The sequence below is a fragment of the Tribolium castaneum genome, chromosome 7 (genome assembly GCF_031307605.1).
Source record: "Tribolium castaneum strain GA2 chromosome 7, icTriCast1.1, whole genome shotgun sequence".
Taxonomy (NCBI): Eukaryota; Metazoa; Arthropoda; class Insecta; order Coleoptera; family Tenebrionidae; genus Tribolium; species Tribolium castaneum.
The window spans coordinates 6197052-6223175 of record NC_087400.1 but is presented as its reverse complement, the minus strand read 5'-3'; the positions used below and the strand labels follow the sequence as shown (position 1 = coordinate 6223175).

The 26124-nt window shown below is 29.9% G+C and overlaps 1 protein-coding gene across 12 annotated transcripts in view; it reads right to left on the bottom strand.

The window, feature by feature from the left end:
• Positions 1 to 408: 408 nt before the first annotated feature.
• The window catches only part of tmod (tropomodulin), a 45402-nt gene continuing 19686 nt past the window's right edge, over positions 409 to 26124 (bottom strand). For 3 of the 12 annotated variants that reach the window (XM_015978309.2, XM_015978311.2, XM_015978310.2), the window contains exons 2-10: positions 16877 to 17029; positions 16631 to 16798; positions 16458 to 16581; positions 16040 to 16260; positions 15728 to 15979; positions 12282 to 12429; positions 12166 to 12206; positions 4377 to 4434; positions 409 to 1055 (exon numbers count right to left, since the gene is read on the bottom strand). In XM_015978309.2, the coding sequence (XP_015833795.1) occupies positions 997 to 1055; positions 4377 to 4434; positions 12166 to 12206; positions 12282 to 12429; positions 15728 to 15979; positions 16040 to 16260; positions 16458 to 16581; positions 16631 to 16798; positions 16877 to 17029 (1224 nt within the window). In that variant the 3' untranslated portion in view covers positions 409 to 996. Of the gene's footprint in view, positions 1056 to 4376; positions 4435 to 7758; positions 7832 to 11842; positions 11937 to 12165; positions 12207 to 12281; positions 12430 to 15727; positions 15980 to 16039; positions 16261 to 16457; positions 16582 to 16630; positions 16799 to 16876; positions 17030 to 17166; positions 17321 to 26124 lie in introns of those variants that run through there. The other 9 variants (XM_015978313.2, XR_010334788.1, XR_010334786.1 and 6 more) reach the window with 9 other exon arrangements.

The following is a 26124-nucleotide window of genomic DNA, read 5'->3' as shown; positions in this document are numbered from 1 at the left end:
AGCGGTCAAATTTTTATACAAAAATTGTAAATTCGATCAATTCTCGTTTAATTAATTAAAAGCAAATATTTCGTTTTTGTGCAACTGTGCTCCCAAAGTAAATAAAATTTTCACTTCGTTCGAACTAAAACTTCGCATGAGATAAATTTTCGGAACGACATTATGTATTTTCCAATGTCTCGAGGAATGAAAAGTTTGACCAAAACCCGATATTTCACGTCAGGCATTTATCCTCGTTATTTGACGTTGAAACGAATAAATTTCCATCAAACTGGCCGGGACGTTCGGGTACGGTCGCCACCGAAAGTAGTGTCCTGTTTGGGGGTACTTCACTTTTGTGCCCAACTGTACGTTTTTAAGACCGTGGGCGGGTCAAAGTGTCGTGAGGAGGATGAAAAAAGTGGTCGATTCCAGTTGTTCAACATTTTATTTTATGTAAATTACAATACTACGGCTACATTTAATGCAAGTGCGAAGTCCTGAAAATGTGAATGAGTTGAGGAAAGCGGGAGCACAATTTTGATTCGTTTGGTCCGTAAGTCACAACCTTGCTCCATGTGATGAATTTTAGTCTTAGATGATGCATTAAGCTACCACAATGCAAACAATATTTACAGAAAAATCGTAAATACTAAAAATTATATTAAAATAGGTTACAACTGTCTTAAAATACATTTAGTTCGCCTCCAATAAGTTTATCACAAGTAGGGTTTTTACATTACTAAAAGCAATTGTCGAACTTTTGGCAGTGATAAACTAAATAATCAATCTGTTTGGTTTTTAGTATCCAATACTTTGCTATATCTCTAGATAAACAACAAACCTTGACAGAGGAGAACTCGATAAAATATCTCGTTAAAACTATAAAATAACGACACATAAAGAAAATATATAGTCTGACATAATTAAACTTAGCTTAATTTTTTCCTAGCAAAGACTGACTCAAGCACGGCTGGACTGACACTGCATGTGGCTTCAGAAGCGAAAGACGTAAGATTAGGTCAGATAACCCACCATATAGTTGCGGGGAAGCAGACCCATGCGACGTTTACGACCTGAAAAATAACACTCTCTTTCGAAAAAACCCAAAACATTCAATTCTGCCCTGAATGCTGTTTCAGTCAAATTAACACCTTAGATTATCGCGCATATTGCATTACGATTGGAATCAAATCAGTCTACAATTCCACTCCGACCACTAATATTATATAACCGAATCGATTATATGACAGCTCTGTGAAACCGCAATACAAGACAATTTTAAATTTGCTCCTTGTTGGCACACAAATCAATAAGTGACAACACACTGTCCCAAAACATTTAATCTATTCTGATACGAACGAAAGTTTTATATTAAAACGTATTATAAAAAAAGAGTTTAAAATACTCATACAGGGTGTCTCAAATATTTTGGCACGCCTAAAAATAGATATTTCTAAATGAGTAAAATTGTTTAATTTTTTTCCTTGACAACAGAAAAAAGTCTGATAAAATATTATCAACAATTACAATAAACCAAGCTACAAACTATTCGAACTTAGATTAATAATAAACTGTTAATTACTCAAAATCAACAACTCCTTCGACTTTTATTCACTTTTGTCATTAAAATACTTGACAAAACAAGGTTTTATTGAATAACTCCGAAGGTGTTAGGATTTGATTCCCTAAAAAATGATATAAAATAAACAGTAAACTATAAAAATAAAATTTCCATTTGAAATAAGCAAAAAAAGATCGAAAGTTCAAAAAGTTTGGAAGTAAATTTTAAACACCCTGTAACAATCCAGATCAATCAAACTTAATTAATAAGTTTGTTAGACCTTGCTCAACATGTAGTTAATGATAATATTGTTAAAAAAATATTGTAAAGTACTCGTACATAAACAGACCAATTAAACATTTATTTGTTTTTTTCTTTTTGTACTCGATTTTCTCTTGATTTCACAATTTTTTTCTTTCAATTTCTTAATTATATTTGTTTTTATTTTTCTGTTCAAGTATATTATCATAATTATTTTATTTTTCTTGTATTTTATTTTTACATAAAGACTAAATGAAAAAAAATTGCACGGCCCAGAAGACGGCGAAGAAACAATTAATTTATTCAAAACACATAAATACAGTATAATCCAAGGGTGTGTAATCGGTCAATAACTTTTTGCTATTTGAAATACTGCGATGCCGTTTTCATTATTCGATAGATCGACAAACCAAAAATATTTTTTAAATGAAACACTATATATTTTTTTCATAATTAGATTCTATGTAAGAAAAATAATGTAACTTATATAAACTATCTCTTTTCGTTTCGGAATTATTAAACTTTTGTTACAAAAAAAAAACCATTTTTGAAAAATCACTGCAAAGTTTTTTTTTTAATGGAACACTCTATATATTTTTGCATAATTAGATTTTACACAAAAAAAATGTATTTTTGTATAACCTATTATAGGTTCGTTTTGGAATTATTCTACTTTTCGTTATAAAAAACACCAACTTTTGAAAAATTACTGCGAAGTCGCCTATGAATATTTTCCGGTAAATTTGCAACAGAAACATTCAGAATACCTTGTAGTTTTAGGAAATAATCGAATTTTACTTGAAACACGGAAATAATGTACAGGGTGTTCCAAAACGCAAAAAGTTGAATAACTCTTCTTTTTTCAAATAAAACACCATGTATTTCTTTACACGTATTGATAGCATTTTTCACAAGCTTTCTAATGATATGCGATTTGTATAGAAAATTAGAAATATTTTCTTAAACTTTTCAAAAAAACTTTTCTTTTTTTATTTATTTTATTATTAATTCTTGATGAGTAAAATTTATTTATGTATCAAGTAATAAATAAATTAGTAATGTAAATAGTCATATTAGAACATATCAAAAATTTAATTACCATTTGACTAGCAGATTCTAGGCTAACAAATTTTCTTGTAACAAAATATTTTTGAAACATTTCGAAAAATATTTTAAATTTGCTATATCATTAGAAATCTTATCAAAAATCGATACATAAAAAATCATAGTGTTCCATTTGATTAAAAAAATGAATTATTCAACTTTTTGCTTTTTGGCACAACCTGCATATTTTAACAAAAAATTGAATAATTCCAAAACGAAAAAAGATAGACCCATAATAATTTATATAAAGTTACATTATTTTCTTACATAAAATCTAATTATGTAAAAATATATAAGGTGTTCCATTTAAAAAATCTAACTTTAGTTCACTACCCTGTATACAGGACCCTGTGTGCAATAAAAATATTTTTAGTTTGTGGACTCTAAGTCGATATATCGTATAATAAAAACGGCATGGTAATATTTTAAGTAACAAAAAAGTTATACAGGGGGCCACCCTGTATGTACAACTTTCATACTTCACGTTTTTCTGTGTGCATGTGAATTTTGTCGGAATTTTTCCACAATTCCTTATAATCAAAATTAAAAAAAAATTATTTGCTTAAATGTTGTTCGAGCAAAAAAACTGTAGCAAAATGTCCCAAAAAATAAATGATCAAGTAGAAATAATTAAAAAATGTTTTAGAGTAACACTAGAAATCATAAAATTGCCATTAATTAATATTTTCATATTTTCACTTTTATTCATTTAATTTTAATTAGACGGACGATTCATTCTAAATCTGAAAAAATTCACATACATAGAGAGAAAATGAAAGTACTTAATTTCTGTGTATTACTTTCCGAGATATAGCCGTAAGAATGTGCTTCTTGTGCACAGATTGATTAGAGTTATTGTTATTACATCTGGTGTCGGAATGATTCTCCCGCCGCCTTCTAACCCGACACCTAATCCACCACCAAAACGTGCAAATTCGGCAAATTAGAGTCCCTAATCCATCATTCAACACGATCTCGACACAGATCCCAACCGTAGATGCTTACAATTTCACTCGTGTAAACAAGTACTTATTCGTAGCGAAAAGTTTTATTCCTTGTTAACAACCGACTCGTCCTTTGACTGAATATTTTATAAGTTTTACAACGCAGCAAACACGTTGTAAACACGCCGACAATAAAAATATGACAGATTCAGAGCAGATATTTCGAAAAAAAAAAAGAAAGAAAGGAGCAAATAAAACCAGCTAAGCCACTGACGATAATCAAATAGTAAACATGGAAAAGCTTTTGATGTGTTTGCTAAAAAACTGATGAAGAGCTTTCCTAAAGGGATTTACATCTATGACGGCCATACATAAAGCGATTAGACCTCTACTTTCTAATTGTGTTTCTAAATTTAACCTGTGCGATAGTCAAAGATACCGTGCGTTGCAGCCACAAACATGCAATTAGTCCAAAAACAATTTTATTGGGCAGGTTGTAGTTATTAAAAACAGTAGGTACGTACGTAATCGCGACCACAGCACACTATGAGCTGGTCGCCCCCAGCCGAGACAGGCGGCGTTCTGTGAACAGAGGAGATAACACAATTCAAAAATGGGGAGGGTTTTGGGTGAAGGGTTGTCGAAACATCACCGATTATTACCACAAATTATTCATTTCGCTCGTAAAACGTTTTCTTAACGACGGTTTTACGTTCGGCAATGTTTCGGCAACAATGTTAATGAACATGCGGAGACAGTAATCATTAATGCTAACAAGTGTTAGTAATTCAATCAAACGGCACAATGCATTTTCGTCGTAAAATAAATGCTGAGAAATTGTTTGTTTGGGACGATTCCAGTTGATTTAAAAATCAAGACAAAAACACAAAAATGTTGATAAAAACAACAAAAAACAATATTCGATGTAACTACTTCCAGAGAAACCGGAAGTTCAGCTAAGTCTCAAATGAATAGATATAAGAGCAAGATTTTATAACTCCCTTAAAAATTATTTAGAATTTGATAAAACTAACACATATTGACCTGACCTGACCTGACCTGACCACGTTTTTATTTGAACTTATGAACGAAAAACATATTTTTTTGAATACAAAATATTTAAGATAAATTTTTAATAAAGCATACAAAATAATTTTACCAATGGCATAATTATACAGGATAAGTGATTAAAAAGCGTTGACTCTACTTTTGAAACTATATAGATATTACATAGTTGATCATTATTTATGTAATATAATTATTTTTAAACAACAGGATACATATTTTTTTCACATTCGTATATACCTACCTTACTAATTGATAAAACCATCATTTGTTTCCCTATTTTGTGAAAACTTTTAAATTGTATACAGGGTGATCATTTTAGGGCCTACATTAGAAACCTTTTAACTTCTAATATAGCTAGAGCTTTAAAAATTTGCATACGATCCAAATCGACCATTTTGAATTCAATAAAATTATTTTCAAAATAGCTGAACTTCCGGAACTACGAGAAATTGGCGCCAAATTTGAAATTTTAAATGGTAACCACCTATTTTTATTGCATTCTTGAATTTGTTTTTTAGAACTGAGTAAAATGTACTTTAAGTATTAGTACTTATCTGTCATAGTTTTTAAAGTATGTCAATTTTTTTGTTAAAATTTTCATTTAAAATGTCACAGTCTTTAAACTCTTTACAATAAGTGAATAATTCTTATTGCATTTGAAAACCAAAGACTCGAAAGGTCTTCTGAAATCTTTACAATTGTCAACTGTCAAATTTCAAGGCTACTATGATTTTTTTTTAAATGTTAAAAAATGATTATAAAACAGTTTTTTTCAAATGAAATGACCATGTTTTTTCAATGGCAATCAAAAAAACATCAATTTTTATGCAGACTTTTATTAACATCTTCTATATCTATCTCTAACAGTTTTTGAAATAGTCGCAAAAAAACAAAATTCTAGCTCATTATTTTCATTTTTAATCGAATAACGTGCTATTGATTTAAAAAAATGTTAGATTTGTCCACCATTTTCATTCAAGAAGTCCAAATTTCGAATTTTTACATAATTTTTTTTACATTTTTTTTACATAATTCACAAAGTTAGCATAAACCATAACTAAATATTATTGTTTTGCTGCTTATTCGATAATGAACCAGTTAAAAACTAAATAAAATGTTGAAGTTTGACAATTGTTGACCATTTTCAAGACCTACTTGATTTAACTATAAAAATTACGAAATAAAATCCATTTTTTGTGATTTTTTCAAAAACTGTAAGAGATAGGTGTAGGATGTGTTAATAAAAAACACCGTAAATATTATTGTTTTTTCGATTTCCGCTAAAAATAGAGTCGATCCATTCGAAAAAATTGAGTTATAGCCGATTTTTAATAACCATTTTGAAAAAATCATACTAGCCTTGAATTTTGACAGATGATAATTCTGACAATTCTAGAAGATTTTCTGAAACTTTGGTTATCAAATGCAAAAAAAATTATTCACTTATCGCAAACGGTTCAAGGGCTGTGATATTTTAAATAAACCCTTGTAAATATAAATTAAAAAAAAATTTGTCATATGCCAAAAACTATAAAAGATAAGTACCAATAACTTGCGTAAATTTTACTTAGTTTAAGAAGGCAGATTCAAAAATGTAATAAAAATGTGTGGCTACTATTTAAAATTTCAAAATTGGCGTCAATTTTTTTAAGTTCCAAAAGTTTAGTTATTTTGAAAATAATTTAATTGAGTTCAGAATAGTCGATTTAGCTTTTGTTTAAAATTTCACAACCGTAGCTAGATAGGAAGTTAAAAAGTTTCTAATGTAGGCCATAAAAGAATCACCCTGTATTTAGCATTTTGCACATTGACTTTATCATTTAGTCTCATCTTTATTTGTTTTTTTTTACAACTGCAATCAAATTCTCACTCTTCGATAACTTTGTTCTTCTGCTAATGTGACAAACGATTATTTTTTATCGCAATCTGCTAACATTAAATAAAAGTTATGACACAATAAAGTGGATCTTAAATAAAATATTAAATTGCATTTAAGTTAATTTTGAAAAAGTAATTATTTCGTAGCGACTTTCAGTTACTATACATTTTTAGTTACAATAAAATAATGGTTAAAATAGAAAATAAACCTGACCTGACCTAACCTGACCAGAATGAGTTACACGTTTTTATAGTGAAAAAAAATTAAAAATTGGAATAAATTCAAAGAATTACGTTTTGAGGGAAATAATAGTGTGAGGCTGCAAACTCGATGGCATTTTAACAAAAACGCGTATCAAAAATCGGAAAAAGTTTAAATCATCGGTATGTCCTTTGTGTGTGAGAGTTTGTGTAATAAATATATGAGAGGAATTCGTAATTTGCGAGTCGGTCACGATGAAACGTTTCTGTTTCTGTTGGTGGAAAAAAATGTTTGCTATTTCTCCGGCTGTGAAATTGCAATTTCAGAGGATAGGAAAACGACAAACGACTGTCGTGGGGAATGAGTGCGCTAATAAGAGATGATGAGAATTTTATTTTCCAGTTTACGATAAGAAAAATGCTAAAATTGTAGCAATTTACGTGAAAACTTGAGAATTAATTTCACCTTAGACCGGCTGAAACTTCTGAAAGGGGTGCGTAATTAAATGTGAATTAAACTGGAAATGTTCCTTCAATTATAAATGAATTAGAAAGCTCATGATTGGGTTAGTCATGCCAAAAATGGATACGTCTCACGAGGTGCATACGTAATTTTTTCGACAAACACAAGCCAAATCATGTCCTGAATGTGTTTGAAATTTTAGTACAGCTCGTGATTTATTACACTAGTGCTGTTAATAAATCACTTTTACGTCCTGGTGTTATTCTGTGTGTTATGGCACTGCACGACACTGGTACCTTCACTTGATCAGGGGTGTTTTCCGATGATTAAAGAATCTGAACTGCAGTCGCAGTGTTAAGTCTTTTCGAACTGGCGAGAGAAACAGAATTATCATTCATCGTGTGAAAGAAAAAGATGAAATATTGTAGTAAAATGTCGCAGGTGAGTTAATTCCGGACCGATTTTTCGAAATATTGCACTGTTAAGGTCCAGATGGTTCGCGTCGAGGCGGAAAATAGGTGTATGTATGTGCTCGGGCAGAATGATAACGTCGACCTCCGAGGACAAGAGGATCACTCAACTCGGTCGATGTGTAAAGGGGAAAAATGGAAAAAGTCAAAGCCGAGGCACGTAGAACGGGACTTTATTAAATTCAGACCGCACTGCTGCGAGAACACGAGCTTTGGATTCTAAAACTATTTATGGAACGATGTAACACCTAGATTGTGATTGGTGTAACGGGAGAGAAACGGATTATCGACCTTTTTGCTTCTTTTACAGCGTACGCAGCACGGAAAAATGAATGAGAAAAAAATCTAAACTGGATCAAAACCATTCATTCTTTCCGTATAATACGCAATTTTACTAAATCAACAGTGCGGCAAAAAAAATTCGTACTTAAATATAGGTTGAACTATTCTGATATTGATCGTTTGAATTTAAATTATTTGAATAAAAAACTAGAAACTATATGGTCCTATACTTACAAACGTTTTAAAGGTTAAATAAAGTAATAAAAAATTCAGTGAAATTAATAAAAAAATCTTGTGTTCTGTTTCTTTAATAAAATATAAAAAAAAATGGCGAAAATCAAGACTAACACTCATACACAAGATGATTCTGCTAAAAGTATACTTTTCACCAAATCTCAGAATATAATAATCCCCCATAAAGCAGCGTTTGCTATCAAGCATTATATATTGTTTCTCCAATAAATACTATATTAATTAATTAAAAATATAAATATTTTTATCTACGATCATCAAATAATATAACCATTACTGTTGTGAAAGTTCCACTGTAAATTTTCATTTTATCCATCGACAAATTAAAAGAAGTCTCTGATTGGTTTTCACCCATGGGTAAAATTGACAGAATTTTTTATCCATTGGGATTGGGACCAATCAAAATTGAAAATATTGGAATTTTATCTTTTCCACCACTTTTATGTTGGCAATTGTGTGCCGTAACCGCAGCAATATAACCAAACAAGCCAAATCAGCTGACAACAAAAACAAACAGCTAATTATTTAGTCGGAACTAGTAGTGAAATCTGTGATTGTTCAAGTAGTTTTTTGTGACAGAAAGTTATTTAAAATGTTGGAAGAAGAGAATGAAATGACCTGCACGCCACCTGACATTCGCAATATCGCAACGAGTGCAATAGAAAATCTTCTACCACAAAAATCGCGGCACAAATCTGAGTGTGTTTATGAAAGGTTTTAAAAATTTTTTTTTTTTTTTGGTTATTTGATCGTAGATAAAGTATAGTATTATACTCGCAAGTAAAGGTTTTTATCCACTCAAATGATTACATGCACTCGCCTTCGGCTCGTGCAGCAAACTTCATTTTTGTGGATAAAAACCTTCTTTACTTGCTCGTGTAATAATATACTATTTCCATCGTGAATGATAAAATGGTATTTTATCCACTGTTTTCTTCATGGTAAAAGAAAATTTTAGCGTATAAAAAAATGCTTCAATCAAAATTAGTTACTAATAATACGAGTGCGAAAACACAAGCTTAAAGTTCGAGAGCTGTCGTTATGCAACGAGCGTATGCGAGTTGCATACCTAGACATTCGAGAACTTTAAGCGTTTTCGCATAAGTGTTATTCAGAAAAAATTGTTTTAGAATATTTTAATTTAAAACACGTTGCTATAGAAAGCGTGTTTTATAATAGTGTAGGATTCGGATATTAAAAAGAAGGCTTAAAATGTTACCAACAAAAAAATAAGTTAAAACATCCCTTATTCGAAATTTTATGATTCATAATGTCATTCTTTCTTGAACAAAAAATACGTAAAAAAACTGCTAATAGCCACAAAAATTTAATTATGTATTTTTTGAAGCCAGCGAAAAATCTTTAATGTATTCATATTTCTTGCACTAAATTATATTCAAGCTCAGAATGACATAAGAATGAAATAATTTTAATTAGAAAAAATTGTAGAAACATTCCGAAAAAAATCATGTATAGGGAAAAAAATAGGAACTTAAAATAGAGAACGCTAAATTCTGAGTGATAATTTTTAGTTTTCAAAATACAGTAAAAAAAAGAAATATACTTTTAGCAAACTCACCTTGTATATTGTTGCAAAAGTCATTACGAGGAAACTATATTTTTTTTAATTCGATTTAAGCATCAAATACGAAAAATGTGACGACTAATATTAAGTTCCTAAATCATTATTAATTTAATATCATTTTAATTGTTAATTTTAAGTTAGTTATTTGATTCCTTTTATAGAGTAAATAATGGAGGAGAAAAGTAAAATTATTTAAAATTTTTGTACAAAATGAATAAATATTAACCTCCTCCATCAACTAAAATTATTTTCAAGTATACAGGGTTAGTCAATTATAGGTTACTTGTAATTTTTTTAAGATGCAACCAATAATACTAAAATAATACTGATTCCAGCTAACCAGTTCGGTAATCGTTAAAAAATCAAAATTTATCCACGATAAATAGCCAAGTGTGTTTTCACACTTTTGCTAAAATTCCATTATAGACTAATATTGTTTAAAAGACGAAAAACAATGTTGATTCAATTAATATTTTAAAGATCAAACAAAGTAAATGTAATTAGTATTTTTGGTTGCATATAAAGACATGCCAATAATAACCTATAAAAAAAATAACCGTGTACAATGTGTTTCAAAAATAAAATACTAAGTTATGTTTTTTTATTGCATTTTTTTCGACTAATGATTGTGACCGTAATTTTTATTAGTCGAATCTGCTTAAACTTTGAAACAATAATTTTTTTAAATGCAAAAATAACAAACTGGTTATCCCATTTAAAACTTTTTAAGTTATTCAGCTTTTAAGAGACTTCATTTTTCACATTCTCTCAAAAAATTAGATTCTTTTCTTTAGAAGACGCAGTTTCATTTTAATATTAAAAAACATCAGTATTGAAAGCTACATAAAAAAATAGAAAATAATTTTAGGTGATGCAGTTTCGTAAATTCTATACAAAGTTATTGAAATATTTTAACCTTTAATGATCAATAATGAAATTTGCCAACTCGCTGGTACAGCCTGTATAAAAAAGTGAAACATTACGGTAGAAAGTATAATCAATACAGATGTAAATTATTTTTCAATTTTATGACCCAATAGTATTAAAAAAAAATTGTTCAGACCATTAGTTTTAAGTTCGTTAAACTTTACTAACGAATTTAAAAATACAAATGTTATTTATCTACACGCAGGTAGTAGTAATTAATTAGTTTAATTAATAAACGTTGAAAAAGTACGAGTATTTTAATTAGACTTGTTTAATTTTTTAACCAGGAATGGCACAATACAAAAAATTAAAAGTATGTAATTTACGTCAACGTATTTAAAATGAAATTCTAAATATGAACTGCCACAGTTGTTAAATATCCGTGACAGTCGCACATTGATTTAAAAAATCCTCTCCCGGAATATTGTTATTCGAAATTTATTCATAAAATTATAAAGCTTTCATCAGCTTCGTCCTTTGATCTCCACTTTCGCCCCCGACACCATCAAAGAAAGCAATATAACATTTCTGCGAAAATTTATGTGAAATCAAACCAAAAACTTGAAATAGTACTTCAGGTTTCGTGAAACTTTCCCCTTTAATTATAAAACAAAATCGAAAAACGCGCAACTCTGACCTTCCATATTATTGACTTGAACACCTACTTTCATCGCCTCGTCAGTGCCGCCCGCGATACACTAATCCCCGCTTCTCTTTTGTTTCATTCTTTTGAAAGTACAGTGTGATATGTCCCAGCAAAGCCTCAATTGCTGGTAGATATTGCGCAAAATTGGCATCAGGCACATAACAAAAAATAACGTTTGAAGCTCATTTTTTCCGGAAGGGAGGAAACTCATTACTCACGCCATCTGGTGACAAGATTAATCAGTTTTCACGATTTTAGCGGTGCCGTCCGCACCGAGAGTGATCCGGTAATTCGCTTTCACACTGCGGCAATCTACAAGATCGATCCAACGACACAAAAATAAATACAATTCGAAGAAAATTCAGACAAGAAACAAAGACTTTGTGTTAAGGTGTGATCGACTGGACGCACTTTATAATGAAATGCTGAGTTATTTATTAACCACCAACGTCAACAAGGGATGTGATTGGACAAAGTGTGACATTGTTGTCAAACATGACATTGTAAACATTCAATGATCAAATGTGGTGTGTACTTTTACCTCGAAATATTGAGCTGACATGAGCAGCACTAAATAAACACCTATAAAAATAAAATAGAGAACGGAGTAACAAAATAAAACCGACCGATTCGAAAAATCATTTTTCTTGTACTTACTTGTGTCAATATTACGTTGTAAATGTGAGGCGATACGATGACGGGCATCGTTGTATTCTAAATGCAAGCCCAACCTTAATAACGTCGGGTTCTTTTCTATTAACTGCGTGATCTCCATCTCTATCTTGTTACCCAACACCTGCGACCTCTGAAACAAATATACTTATTAATAATTAATAAACACAAACTTAAAGTTCGTTATGCAACGAGCGAATGCGAGTGTCATTCAAATTTTTTTGATGGAACATTTTTATTAAACACGTTGGCTATGAGAAGCGTGTTTTGAAATACTGTTTATAATGTAGCATTCAGATATTAAAAAGAAGGCTTAAAATGTTACCAACAAAAAAATTCTAACACCTATAAAAAATTGTACGAGATCGTCAACAACTGAAAAAATATTAAGTGCTCATTCGGGCTTGGTTCCTGAACTGGTATCAATCCAGAATGAGGGTAAACAAACAACCGGGGGTGAATTTCTCGAGGGTGGCAGATTTGAGTGACATGTCAATGAATTGGTTCGTTGAGTTTTCCATTTTTAAACCTGAATTAATTACGTAACAGGCTTTAATGAAATATTGCTCGGTTTCCCATTTTATTCCATGTCCCAAATGTTAAAAATAATTACTGTTATACGAATGAAAAGCTTTTATTTGAAATCAGAGATGATAAAAAATAAATTACGGAACATGCTAATTTTTGTTTTGATAAAATAATTAAAAACAGAAAAAGATAAATTAATTAACTAGCATACGTAGCTTAAATTCATCGCCGACTAATAAGCAAATACAGTGAAACCTCCATTAAATGAGACCTCCGAATAGCGGACACCTCTTCACAACGGACACTTTTGTAAGAACGTAACGAAAGATATACATATATTAAAATTTTTCACATCCTATTAGTGGACACCGTACCACAACAGACAATTAAAAATGTCCCATCGGTGTCCGTTGTTAAGAGGTTTTACTGTATTAACATTCTTTTGGATTTATTCTAAACTAAAAATCGATTAAAAAAATTACAGTTTTTTATGCTTTAGGCAATTTTTGATGCTTTATAAAAAGTAAAGAGGTAAAAAAAGATTTCTTCAATTTTTTTAAAGAATGAAAGAAAGAAAAAAAGTTTAAAATTGGCACAATAAAATTATAAATCAATTACGAAATCTTAAGGTCAGTAAAGAAAAATTTTGATCCTCAAAATTTTAAAATTCATTTTAAAAACGTAAATTTTGGCGAACTAAAATTTCAAAAAAAAATATTCTTCATAAATAATCACATTTTTGAAGACTTAATCGATAACGATATAATTCTATTTTTCGTGAAATTGTAAAAAACGTTTGGTTCCATACTTTTATTGATACATGTAAAATCCCTAAATTATGCGAAAAAAATTTTGAATTTTTAAAAGCATATAATTAGAGCCTAAATATTAACGCTCATTCTTTTACGTTATTTCGTTACACCAAACTAAAAAAAACACTAAATTGGGTTGAAAATTTCATTATTCTGGTTCGTTCTAGCGTTTTTCAGTCAAAAATTAACCAAAAAACTAGCAAATTCAGAAGTTTTTGTGCTTTTTAAACGACTAGAAGTTTTTAAAAAAGTTAAAAAATCACAAAATCTGGTCCAAAATGACCATAAAATTATTTTGCAAAATGTCGTCAAAAGTAAGCTTAAAATCGTCAAATTAGGTCGGGAACTTAAGACATGTTTTTGAACTAAAACTCAATTTTCTGCAAAATTTTCATAAAACCAAACGAAAATTACTTAATTATGTATTTCAAATATTACATAGCTTTGCTTTTTTTGAGTGTTTTACATCGTTGTTTAGTCAGAAACATTTATTATTTATTTTATTTTATACATAAAATATATACAGGGTGCTCAAAACTGGCGCACCAACTCAGTGGTACATTATTGAGAAGCAAGTGCAGATTACGGGAAAAATGTTGAAAAAATTCCTAATGTCATATTTTAAAAAATCTGAAGCTACAAACTTATTGTGTTAACTTTTTTAGTTTTCATTATTTTTTAATGTTTTTATGTTTCGCACTAAGTAATTGTTCCCTAACAAAACGGTGAATAATTATTTTTAAATTTACAATCAGATCTTAGCAGTTTTTTTAGTTTAAAAAGAATTAAATTCATCAAAAAATCACAGTTTGTAGATGTGCCAACGCTGGAAACTATTTCCTAGGAAACCGTTTGAAAAATAATTTATTTCTATTGTTGATCAAATTCTATTACGATCACGACTGTTAGGCAACGTTGCCACGTATCACTTATTTAAAATTCGTTATTTATCAATAACTTTAATACAAAGAATTTTTTTACTATTTTTACCTTTATGTGTAAACAATTCTCTACCACACTCCGTTGAGTTGGTGCGCCGATTTTTGAGCACCCGGTATTTTATAAAATATAATATTTTTATATATACTATATATAATTTATTTATAATATATTTAATATTTATATATAAATAATATAATATAAATAAATAATATATATTTTATATATTATTTATTTTAAAGATTTTCAACAAAAATAAGCCGAAAAATCATGAAGTGGTTCTTCCGCCTTCAATGGAGTTACACCCAGAACTAATCCCAATATTTTAATAACATTTAGTAACTTATCTTTAGAAAAACTAAATACTTAATGATAATAATACTAAACAAAAAATATTGTAAATCAAGAATTATGTAACGAATGCCTGTAGCTAATATTTTTTATAAATTGATAAGTGTTTTTACAAAATAAATTGCATTGTTATTTCTGATTTTAGTATTATTTTGCATCAAATTGTCACCAGACAGGGATCTGATGATAATAAAATTATAAATGTGAATTTATAATTTCGTTCTCATTATTATTATTATTATTATTATAAATTAATATAAAATTTCATGATTTAAGACTTGATAGACACGAAAATATCTTCACGTATTTTTTCCCACTAGAATATAGAATTTAACTATTAATTTTGAATAAACTAAGACAAAGCAAATAAAATAAAAATATAATTCTTTTTCCATGACTCTGTGTACATTTTGTTGCATAAATAAATAGTGTTTTTTTAATGAAATAAACGTGAGCGCATCAATTGTTCGCAATACAAGCGTTCTAGTACAAATTATTATTACACAATTTCTATTTATTTGCAAACAAGCTGGTGAATGAATATTGTAATAAAAAAGTTTAGTTTGTTTGAGAAAAAAACAATGAAATTGAATTTCACAAAATAATGAGACAAAAAATGGCAAAAATTGAAATATTTGCATTTAAATTTTAATTAACAAATCAAACAAAACAGGCCAAATAGATAAATATTCAATTTTTAATTTTGTACATTCTGTACTTCATTACGTCCACACTGTATTTTTTAATAAAACTAATGCTAGATAGTATACAATTTAATTCGCATTTTTTTTGTGTACAAACCTGATTCGACGCTCTAAACTCCTCCACCGCCTTCGTCTTCAACAGCGACTTAATCAGCCGCACGATCCCACTAGGTGAAATCAGATTAGTTTCTACATTAACGACCCTCACAGTATTATTTTTTTCTAAAGCTTGCGCCAACTTCTCGGCCCCTCGATCAGTCAATCCGACGTTCGCTAACGACATCGTCTCCAAATGCGTATTATTCTCCAACGCTTCAAACAAACTGTCAAACTTCTCGTCTGATATATTCTGCAAAAAAAACAAATCGAAACAAATTAACAAAAATTACAATCGTAAAAAACAAACAACCTTGATATTGTTCCAATTGAGGTCGATGAATTTGGGGTCATCATCCTGAACTTTTTTTATTGTTTCGTCTGGATCCGTCATATTGGGCGGGTCCATAGGGTATATTTTCTGTTTTGAGGCTTTCGTGATGCCGTCCCAGCCCAACCCGACCGGCTGACCCTTATTGAGAAGTGATGCGTGGTACTGGTCCTGATTCATCATCGAATGGAAACCCAAAATAGCTACAATAAAAAATACCATAAATCGAATTAAACTTCGCGGGTGATAATGTATTGTTAGTTGCATAACCGCAACAATAACGTACGACTGGTTGCATAACCACGGGTAAACAAATCACATCATAACTATTTTAATTGATGATTTAGAGGCGTGAAATTAATTACTGACACTAACTAATAAACCTAATTAGAGGACGTACCCGCCAAATCAATAATTTCCTCCTGTGTGGCTAAAGATAAAGCTTGCTCGTACTCGTCGCCTAAATCTACAGCTATTTGCTCGTCAGCTTCTTGTTCCTTGACAGGGGGCGGTGGCGGTATCCACTGCAAGTGTATAATTATTACAAAAAGTAAATTACAGGGGGTCACCCACTTTTTTGCCGCGGACTGTTCCAGGTACATATGGTTTGAGTTCGGGCTTGTCGGGAGTCTCAATTGCTTGTTTATTTATGTGTTCGATGAGTTGTTTGCGGTTTAGGGGCCCCGTTGCTTCCTTCTCACAGTCATAACTACACCTCTGTGAGGGTGGCAAAAATGTGTCCTAAAAACAAAATTTTATGACCCACTGACATCAGCCCACTAGACTGTCACATAATTGACAAAATAACCTCACACTTACATCAGGGTCTACTTCTTTGGCTAGAATGTTAATCTCTTCAGCTGATAACTTATTCAAAAGTTCGTCTACATCTATTTCGTCGTATTCACTGAGATCTTTGCCATAGAGTTTGGCTGGCGTTGTCATTGTTGTTGTTTTCGTCGTCGACGACGTCTGAAAGGGACAGAAATTTTGATAAAATCAATTGTCGAAATGGGCGTAACATGGGTGGGTGCACATGACAATTGGGTTTTTAAATTGGGACGGTTGGGGTGAATGGACGGGTTTGTCATTTCGATACTCGCATTTACCTGATGAAATATAAAGGAAATTGATGGTTTTACACACCCAACACTCGTTGTGACCCGAATTTTTTATTTTATTGATTGTCTGATTAATCGCTAAAGGAGATCAATGGGACGAAGGAGGGGATTGTTTGGGAGCGCATTTGCACGAATTCCCAGCAGACATAATGATAACTTTAAGAATGAAATCCTGGTAGGTCGATGACCAACGTGACAATTGCGACATTTGTGAGTTGCATATGTAACGCTTACAAGACGTGTAAAAAAATGAAATACTGTAAATATCTAAAAGTTTTTAAATTCTCAATAAATTTTTAAATCCCTGGCTTTATTTATTCTGAAAATGCAAAAATTTATAATTGTCTTAAAGTATATAATGTAAAATTGAATGTTTAAAAAAAATTTCTTTTACGGTGTGATACTTGATTACTTTTTTGTAATAATAATTAAGTTAAACACGGTTTTGTAAACAACCAATCAAAATATTAAAACAAAATAAGATAAAGTAAAGTATAAAACTGAATTAAAATTGGAGTCAGTTTTTACTTTTTTTGCATTAAATAATTGTTACTGGTCTATAACAAGAATCCTCTCTTGGAGTGTTCAATTTGACTCCTCATGGTAGGTATTTAGGTATTTTTCTGAATATTCTTTTCTTCTTTTTAATATCTAATCCTAGATTATAAACAGTATTTTAAAACACATTTGTGATAACAACGTGTTTTAAATTAAAATGTTCCAACAAAAAAATTTTTGAATGACACCAAAGCGAAAACGCTTAAAGTTCTCGGGTGTCTAGATATGCAGCACTCGAAACTAAAGCTTGTGTTTTCCCACTTTTATTAAACTTATTATTAATAATTATATGCTTCTTGTCACACACCAAAATTTTTGAAATAATGATTCAGTAATTCTGACAATAATGTCTTGGCCACCAAATAGTTCAGCTTAAAATATCATTGACACTTTTTAGCACAAAATGAAAAGTTAATTAAAAATTTTTCTCAGTGGTCATTAAAAGATTTAAAAAATAAAATAGAACATATTTGAAACAATAAGACGCCAGGATTCTGTGACAGATACGTTAAAAGTATGCGGAAATTCGAGTTTCCAATTTTCTTTTTTTTTGGCCAAACAATTACTTACCAGATATTATTACTGCTTTTTTAAAATTTTATGTTAAATATTATTTTTCTAAGCGAGATTTCCGGACCAGACAGTTGAAAAATTAATAAATTGCTCGATAAATCGGACAAAAAGCGATATTAGTTTTTTCTTATTCTAATTTTTTATTACGTCTCTCAGCAAGAAACTCAACAATTTCGCAAAATTTCTCAAAAATAATCCCAAAAATCACTAAACAAGATTCAACATTGTATAACTTTTCTCCTTTTAAAAGCTGAATTAGCATTTTTTAAAAAATGCATTTCTTTTTCGTAATTCAAGAGCAAGCGAAAAATTGCCAGTCTCTCAAAATGTTGTAAATTTTTTATTTTTTGAGCGTTTTTGGCACCGAAACCCATTTTTTCGTAAAAATACTTACACAAAAATTCTTCTAATCAAAAGTTCTATAAACTATAAAATAAACTATAAAATTTCTATAAGCCCGAACAAGTTACCACTAAATTACGCCCAAAATAACATTGTTTTTCTAATTTTCAAGCGTTTTAGAATCCTTTAGAAATCTATTACAGTATGATTTTTATTCTCTTCCAAACTCTTTTACTTTTCGATATTTTGTAGTTTTCTACCTGACAATATTTTATTTAATCCACGTCTGAAAAATTTTGAAGTTATTTTCCAATTTTCAAGCGTTTTAGAATGGTTTTTTGCAATTATTTCATTTATTTTAACTAATTTTCCTCATTATTTCTTATTTACAGACAGGTTACTACGATAATTATTGGTGTTTGTTTTATTTTTATTACCTTCTTTTAATAAATTCTTATTTTTTATCAATTTCCACCTAGCACCTAGTTCTAGTAGCAAACTTAAGTAAGAAGAAACCTATTTCAAGATTGTTCTATCTGTTATTTTTATTACTGATATTAGAAATAAAAAAAAAGTGTCATAATTAAAAAAAAATTAACGAGTCTAAATTCCTGTAGTCATCTTAAACATTAACACCACGTGACTCTTCAGTACTTCATAAAATATTAATACAATAAAATCTTTTTATTTATACTTAGAAGTTGCGGCTTTAGATTTTAGAAAGCTACTGTAGGGAAAATATTTGACTTCAGAACCAAATTTCAGAACAGGTGTAATCTGTAATTCACAGAACCATGTACCTGATTTGTTTACTCTTAAGGCGCCTCCGCCATTTTGGCCACCTGTTACACCCCCACCACCACATAACCAAAACCGCAAAACGTGAAAAATCTGCCATTTCCGGTTAAAGTGGCCCAAATGACCGTTTTGTTTTCGGTGGAAGGGGGCCTGTTTCAAGGTCACGTGTCTGGTAGTAAACGTTGGAAAATGGTGTGGGGTCCGGGGGCCGGAACAGAGGCCGCTCTGGCATCCCTCCAACGCGCTATACTTGGAGATTCGCTCGAAACCGATTATTTATAGTACGCGCCGTGCGGCCACTGGCCTTCCTGCTGCAAAATGGCGACGCCCGTGACCTACAGCTTCATTCACGGCGTTACCTTCGTAGAGGTAACGGGAGGTAAGTGAGAGCAGCGTCGCGACGCACGTGCGAGGAACTGGAAGTTAATTTAGGCAAATGGTAGGTGAAGAATTTTGGCAGAAGATGGGGGAAGTACGGGTGAATGGTGACACAAGACAGGTACAGTTACGATCAAAAAGAATTATACCTCTACCAACTAAGTCGAGTAGCTAAAGGCCAACTAAAATCTTTAAATTTCAACAAACAGGTTAGTTTAGCTGGTTTATAATCTAGCCAAACGTACTCACTCAAGTTTTGTGGCTGCGGTTTTAGGGGTGTCATTCTTTTTGATCGTGACTGTACAAGCAAAACGCTCTTGGAAACCGTTTTTTCAGTTTTGCATAGTAGTATAAAGTGTGTTAATTAAATAAAAATTAACAAAATTGTTAGTTAATAAAGAGTGCTTTGTTCTTCTCAAAATTATATATCAAATACCATCAAACAGCTTTATAGTATTCATAAATGTTATAACTAATTTCAACGAATTTCTGGCTACTACATAAGATTTAGAAGTGAATTTAATTTTTATTTCAGACTTCTTATAGCTTTCAGTTAAATCCGCTATACTTAAAAAAATATCTAGTATTCTACATAATCTTACCCACTTGATAAAAATAGCTATATATTTATGATTTTCCACTATATTAGTAAAAAGAACAGGCAATTAAACATACGTAATTTTATTAAAAATATTAATTAAATTAAAGTTTTTCCTTAATCCTAAAAATTAAATGAAAGGAAAAGAGAAGAAAAAACCAGTTCAAAAAAGTGGACAAATTTTTATGTCCACGTTTATTTTGTTAAAAAATTATAAAACAATACGTAATTTTTCTTCATTTTTTGGTTTTAATTGTATCTATTCTTAAAAAAATAGGTAATAAACGCCTTCTCTCATTAAACCTTGGAGACATTTACATTATTAGCCCCCTGAATCAAATTCCTAAAGCACGGGCGTGAATTTTGAGACACCCTGTATTATTATTTTTTTTCCTATATACATTACACTTAATCAATTAAATATTTTATTCGATAATATTACCATGAGTTAATAAAATATCACTGTGTTAGAATTCTCCCCATTTTTTTTAGTTTTGTTTTACATTTGAAAATTTTAGAATAAATAGTGCATTTGCATTTTATAAAATCGAATAGGTAAAAAATGTAGACTTGCTGTTAAAAGAATTTGGGTTGCAAAACACTCTAGTCACAAATTTATTGTCAAAAAGGCCTCCAATTATACGAGAAAAAATAGTTATGAAAACAGTTTGTGGAAAAGATTTCCCACTTTTTTTACTTTGGTAGTAAAATCATGTAAAAGTTTACCTAATTTTTATTTAATTTTGTGTTTCTTAGATACAGTACAACCTGTATTATCCGAATCCACAACAGTCTGAACATAAGTCAAATATTCTATTTCAGTAATTCACAAAAAACTTATTTTCTTTTAAAAGAAATAGGATGTTTATGTCCACAATTCTGCAATAATCATTTTCTGCATAAAATATAAAAAAAATAATTTTTAGTTATGTTTCAACAACGAATCAAAAGCCCAATAAAAATATTCGCTCAAACAGCAAAATTCACTGGTTTTTACTTTTTCTAACAAAAAAACTGGAAATAAAATTTTGAGGTAAAAATTTTGAAGAATTTTGAGAAAAAAACATAATTTTCTCAAAATTTATTATAAATGTATTTTTTTACATCTCAAATAAAGCAAAAAAGTATTATTAATCGCACAGAATTTATAACTTTATAAATTCATAAATTGCGTTTATTTACATTTTTTATAATTTTTTTTTGGGGCTTGAGGAATTTTTTAAAATTTTTTTTAGACAAAACAACATTTTTTTAAGCATTGTTTGTTCTTAAAATGACATAAAAATAATATTTTTTTACAATGACTTAATACTAATTAATTATTATCTTTTGTTGGTAACATTTTAAGCCTTCTTTTCATTATCTGTATCTTAGATTTCGAACTTTAAGCTTGTGTTTTCGCACATGGATTATCAATAACTCTAATAATACCTAGAAAATTATTACCTATACGTAAAAAAATTTTGAAAAAACTCACGAGCATAGGTAAAATAATTTAACAACAAACGCTGAATTTTGTAAGATTGGCAATTTTCGAGGTGTAGTAAAGTATTTCTTTAGCACACAAGTTTTTCTCACTTTCAATATGTGAATAAATAAACATTCTTTTTTTGTAAAAAATTTCTATAATCCCTTAAAAATGTCAACAAAAATTCTATTCTAACTTAATTAATGATGCAATATTACTTCCAATCCTATAATAATTGAGGTCGCACTGTGTATCTTCTAACTCTAAAAAAATCTAATAGGCTCAATTAATTCTTAAATCAATATCAGTTTGAAAAGAATCATCTTCTTATTTTGTTAAACTTTCAAATTATTATTTTATTTTAACATCACAGAAAAGTCACTTCAAACCCTTTTTTGTTTGTTTTTCAAAAAGAATTATACATCTCTTTTAAATCTTATATAAAACAGCGTTTCTGTCGTAAAAATTTCTTGCAAAACCACAAAAGTTCCTATTATTTTCTAAACTAATTCTAACACTGGTTTTGGAACGAATTAATGTTATAACAAAAAAAATGTTTTTTTCTCCACACTCCAACGCCCATGACAAGACCTTAGCTAAATTATTACAGATTTTATATTTAAAAAAAGCTAAAACTGTATTCAATACTTATTCAGTACATCCTCTCTACTTTAGAAAACCTAAAAATTGAAACTTTCTCCACTTTTGCAAACAATCGTAAAAATTTCAAAAGTGAATAAAAATTCTTTCGTAAAAGCTTAGCATTTAGTGTAGGTGTTTATATTGTAACACCGTGAAGCTGCGTCCGACCTTGCCGAATTGGCGATCTTTATTATTTATTTTTATGTATTGAGTAGCATCTGTTGACATGTATCACAGACCACACGTACCAAAAGCACAGTTTTCAACTCTACAAAATTATCCAAAACTCCGAAAAAAATCACCGGGACCAACAGGTTGCCTCGTCTAAAAATTCCCCTCAATATTGCGACTTGCTGAAAACCAAGAAAAAGCTTTCAGGTTCATCAACCTCTGCCAAAACCGATCCATATTTATGGCTTTGATAATGGTTATGGAAATACATTTATATTTTCGTTGGCACAGGGCCTAAAGCCTAGGCCACATTCTCTGACTTTACGCATTGTCATAAATCCACCAAACTTAATAACTGGAGTACTAGCACAATTGACCGAAGCCATAAAATCATCTCTAAAATTTGACTTGATATCTATTTTGGTTTGATGGTATCTCAACAAAACAAACCACGCCAGAAATAGCCAGATCTTGTATTGACAGTGCTGGAAATAGCACCGCAATGCAAAGAAGCTGGAACGAGGAAACGGTTTTTCCCAATTTTCGCCAAATTCAAGACCGAAATCAACACCTGTACCAAGGTTAAATTATGTTTGGGCCTATGTCCAAAAAACTAGCTCATTAAAATGGCAATTATGAGTGCCAAAAATCAAGTAAACATGTAAACTGCACCGAAAAGAACGATAAAATTCCACAATCCTGAAATAACACAACCACCGAGTTTGTCCTTCCAAATGTCAAATCAGCTGAGACTTGTAACATATGTTTGGATATTTCAGGCGAGTCTCCACGTTTCAGGAGTTTATGTTTCCGCTCATACCACTCTCGTTTTCAGCGATCGATCGAATAATTCGCTTTTACTGGCATTTTTTGTTGTGCGAATAACGCAAATGAATTATTTTCTGCTAGTACACGTGGAAGGCAAACGCCTGGAAGAACTTGGTTATTAATATTTCAGTGTCGCTGTCTAGAGGAAGGTTTCAAGATTATACGAATTTGCATTTGTTTTGGAGGTTTTTGGCAAAGCATGTCGTTAGTCACCGGATCATTCGAAAAACGGGGCAATAAAAACAAAATATAAATTTTCAGTTGGCATTAAACAATGAGTCTATTCATGAAAGTCTCTGAAGCAAAGTGATGACAACGTTCGCTCTCAAATACGCCAAAATGCCTTAATTTCATTTTTATTTATTAATTTATTCAAAAATTTTCATAATAAAATTGAAAAGTCTCGTGAATAACCAGATGTTAGTCTGTGTATTAAGGCACATTATTGCCAATTTAAACAGACATTCGTCATAACCCAGTACACTTTTGTTCGAGTTGTTTGAAATAAATTAAAACACAGTAACAATTTTTCTGACAAAAGATAAAAATCAAACTCAACTCAATAACGCCGTCCTTTCATTTCCTGCAAAAATTAATGTAGAAGCGAGTCAATGCCAAAATATTTTGAGAAAACTAAAAAATTCATTAACGCCTTAAGAATAAATCGTAGTCTGAATATTTTTTGAACCGAGTCAAAAGCACTCTTATTAAAAAAGCGTCGTTTTTTGAAAACAAAAACAAAAACATTTAATGGATGATTGTCATAAAAACGAGCCAATGCCCAAATATTTTGAGAAAACTAAAAAATTGATTAAGACTATTTTTTTACAGTCCTATTCTTTTCAGCAAAAATAAAAAAATCACCAAAAATGTCTTAACACAGTCATTTTTGTTACATAATTTGTTCAAAGTCGGAGGTTCAGGAAGAGAAAAATTTCATGGATATTTTGAAAAAACTAAAAAAAATTATTGACTTTTTTCTACAGTCCTTTTGTATTCAGCAGAAATTAAAAAAATCACAAAAAATTACTTAATACCGTACTCATTTTTGTTACAGAATTTGTTAAAAGTCGATGGTTCATTTAAATGAGCTTGGTTTTCTAATGAAGTCAAGAAAATTTTACGGATAATTTGACGAAAGACAATTCAATACAAAAAAATATTTTGAAAAAAAATTGTCGGTTCATAATGTTTTTACAGGCAAAACTCATTTTTAATATTTCTTTAAAAATCGGAACAAATAAAAATTACACTGAGTTAAGTGAGTAAGAAGTAAAGAATTATGTAAAATTTGTTTCACAAACTAACTTGAGTCTGCAAAACTGTATCATAAAATTTAATAACGACAAAAAATTCAGCGTTTGCTGTAAAATACTATACTTACTATAATTACTCGTAATTAATCAATAAAGTCGAAGCAAAAAATATTTCTTGCGTCATTCAAATAAACGAAGCTTAAATAGGTATAGTTTTGTGCAATAAAGAACTAAACAAATAATTAATTTAATAAAAAAGAAAAATTTAAATAAACATAATTTGATGGCTTGCTTTTTTTACGTATTTTTTTACGTTTCAAAATAACACTAAGAAATCATAACATTTTGATTGATTAATAAATATTTTAATATACAGGGTCGCTAAAAAGTATGAATACAGTTAAATATTATAAAAACTATTTACTAAAAGTTATTGATATTTGGTATACACATGCTTAAAAGTATATAAATTCCATCGTATTAGATATTTATTAAATTTTTATTGCCATTTGTTCTGAGGATACAAGGCTGACTTGATTTTTTCAAATGGCAAAAAGAGTAAAATTTATTATTTTTAGGAAAAGCACTTTTTTCTAAGCTCTATGGTGCAACACATCCAAGCCATATTTTAAATAGATATAAAAAAATTATCAAACCACAAAAATTTTGAAAAATATCAAACTTTGTTAGCGTTAGAACTGTCTTTATTTATCGTTAGCCCTTTGCTGCTTAAACTTTGACGAAAAAATAAGTAAAAGCTAGCTTTTTTCAAAATAAGTGAAGGCAAAACTTTAAAAAAGATCTCGTATGATAGAATTTAAACTCTGTTTCCCCCATTTTGAAGTGCTCAGTTAAACCATTCTGTAACCCTGTATTTAATTAATAATCAATACTCTGAATTTATTCATATTTGTTAAAAAATATTGCAAAAAAATTCTGAAAAAATTCACGCTGATTTCTGCGCAATTATAAGTTTTTTAGGTATAGTTCTATACAGGGTCGCTAAAAAGTGTTGATACAGTGGAATATCACAAAAACTATTTATCAGAACTTATTGAAATTTGGTATACTTATGCTTAGGAGTATATAGATTCTTTCGTTTTAGATGTTTATCAAATTTCTATCTCCTTTTTTTCTTAGGATACACGGCTAACTTGATTTTTTTTAAATAGCAAGAAGGGTTAAATTTAATATTTTTAAGATGAGCGTTTCTTCTGAGTTCTATGGTGTAACACATGTATACCTTATTTTAATCGAAAGTTTAAAAAAATTTGAAAAATGTAAAATTTTGTTAATGTCTTTATCTAACGTTAGCTCTTTGCCACTTGGACGTT